At 56.4% G+C, this 2,113-nt stretch overlaps 1 protein-coding gene across 1 annotated transcript in view; it reads left to right on the top strand.

Moving 5' to 3' along the window:
* Window positions 1-2,113, top strand: part of VOLCADRAFT_104606 (uncharacterized protein) — a gene marked incomplete at both ends in the record, with an annotated part of 10,592 nt that overhangs the window by 4,598 nt on the left and 3,881 nt on the right. The window contains 4 exons of the mRNA XM_002950054.1: window positions 34-89; window positions 170-201; window positions 565-940; window positions 1,162-1,299. Coding sequence (XP_002950100.1) covers window positions 34-89; window positions 170-201; window positions 565-940; window positions 1,162-1,299 — 602 coding nt within the window. The remainder of the gene's footprint in view (window positions 1-33; window positions 90-169; window positions 202-564; window positions 941-1,161; window positions 1,300-2,113) is intronic.

Raw genomic sequence — 2,113 nt, forward strand, 5'->3', positions numbered from 1 at the left:
GGCTCCCACCTCCCCATCCCCCCTAGGCCACAGCAGCCACCGCGGTAGCAGCGATGGCGGTGGAGGTGGTGGTGGAGGAGGAGGAGGAGGTGATGCTGATGAGTGGCGGGGCAGCAAGGCCCCCGCCGACCCGCGGCACTACCTGCGAGGGTGTGTGTGGCTGCTGCAGATGTACCTGACGGGGGAGTGCCCGGATTACAGGTGGGGGTGTGTGTGTGCAGGTGTGGCCGTATGTATGTATGTATGTATGTATGTATGTATGTATGTATGTATGAATTATACTTTCTTAAGGGGGAAGAGGGGGGATTGGGGTTTGGGGAGCATTTGTAGGTGGTGGTAGTGGTGGTGGTAGTGGTGGTGGTGGTGCGTGTGTGTGGGGGATTCTCTTGAAGGCTAGTGGCGGGGTCTTGTGGGTGCTTTCCGTACAAGGGCTGTTGTGTTTCGTGCCCTTACCCTTACCGTGTACCTCTCTTACTGTCCGCTGTACCTCCACCCCCACGTGCCATGTGTCGTACTGTCGTATTCCGTCTCCTGTCCTGGTCGCTGCCCTTCCCTGGTGCCAAGGTTTGTGTACGACGGGGTTGCACCCAGCGCCGCCGCGATATGCGCCGTCTGCGAGTCACTTGTCGCGTCGGGACAGACATACATAACGTTGAACACGTTTGGTACGGCGGACCCTCGGGCTGCGCTGCCGCTACTGCCGGTTGCCTGTGCGTTGGCGCTACTGCCGGCCAACTGCCGTCACCTGGCGGCGCCGTGTGTACGGCATTTGATGCACTCGCCGCCGGATGATAGCAGCGACAGTGATGACGGCGTTCCTGACATGGCGGTGGCGGGAACCAGCGAACTGCCCCGTTTTGGTCGGGATCTCTTTTACGAGCTGTACGGCGATTGCGCCAAATGCAAGAAGTACGGTGCGGAGATGGCGAAGATCCAAAAGGTATATGCCGTATGATTATTTTTTCACGGCTGCTGCCGACCGGTTGGTCGGTCGGTTGATGAAGTTGTAGGATGGCGTTTTAGTTGTCCGGTAGCTTCGTCGTGTTGGCGGCGCCAATACACACTCACCCCCACACTCACCCGCAACCTCCTCTTACTGCCCTAACGATCCCACCCAACCTGCACTGCCCCCTCCACCCCAAACACAAACACACCGAACAGAACTACCTGACCGCCAGGCAGGTCCATGCGATAGCGACCAAGCGCCATCATGCCGTACAAAAAGGTACGGCACCTGTGGGCGAGCCGCCGGAGGAGGAGCTGATGGCCGAGTTGGAGGCGGCGCATCGCAAAATGCAGGTGTGTGTATGTATGTATGTATGTATGTATGTATGTATGTATGTATGTATGTATGTATGTATGTATGTATGTATGTATGTATGTATGTATGTATGACTTAGATTACACTGTGGGCTGCGAGAGCCGGGGGCCGAAGCCGAAACACAGCGCAAGGGTCGGGAGCACACAGCACAAGTCGGTTAGTCTTGTGTGCTCCCGACCCCGACTCAGACTGCCAACGCTCTACGCAGCCACTCCGCAGCCCCTCCATCCGGGGATGGCGCTGCAGTGAAAACACCACGAAGGGCTCTCAGGTCCCGCTATAGCGAGTCCACAAGTCTCAGCTAGGGCAAAGTCACAGGCTCTCTGAAACAACCCCCCAAAACACCACCAACGAAAACGGGATTCGAAGGGAAAACAAACAAACAAATAAAAATTCGGTTAGGGCAGTCCCGGCAGGGGAGGGCTCCTGATATACCTAACAGGCCAACAAAAAAAAACCTCCAAGAGAGAACGGCTAAGAGAGCTCGACACCACAAGACGTCTTGCAACCACCTTAAAACGACTGACCTCCACCACCTGTCCCTTCCTGGGCTGGTCCAGGGGAGAAGTAGCCTTATAAAGAAAAGGGATCCCGCACAAGCCTGATCACCACTGCAGGGGCCCGGGATAGTCCGGCGAAACCACAAAAGCGTTAGTATGTATGTATGTATGTATGTATGTATGTATGTATGAGTGTATGTATGAGTGTGTGTGTGAGGGAGGGGTTGGTAGTTGGGGGGAGGCGGTGGCGATGAGGTCTCCTTCCTTTCCGCCTCCTCCTGCCGCCGCCTCT

This window comes from Volvox carteri (genome assembly GCF_000143455.1).
Source record: "Volvox carteri f. nagariensis unplaced genomic scaffold VOLCAscaffold_17, whole genome shotgun sequence".
Taxonomy (NCBI): domain Eukaryota; kingdom Viridiplantae; phylum Chlorophyta; class Chlorophyceae; order Chlamydomonadales; family Volvocaceae; genus Volvox; species Volvox carteri.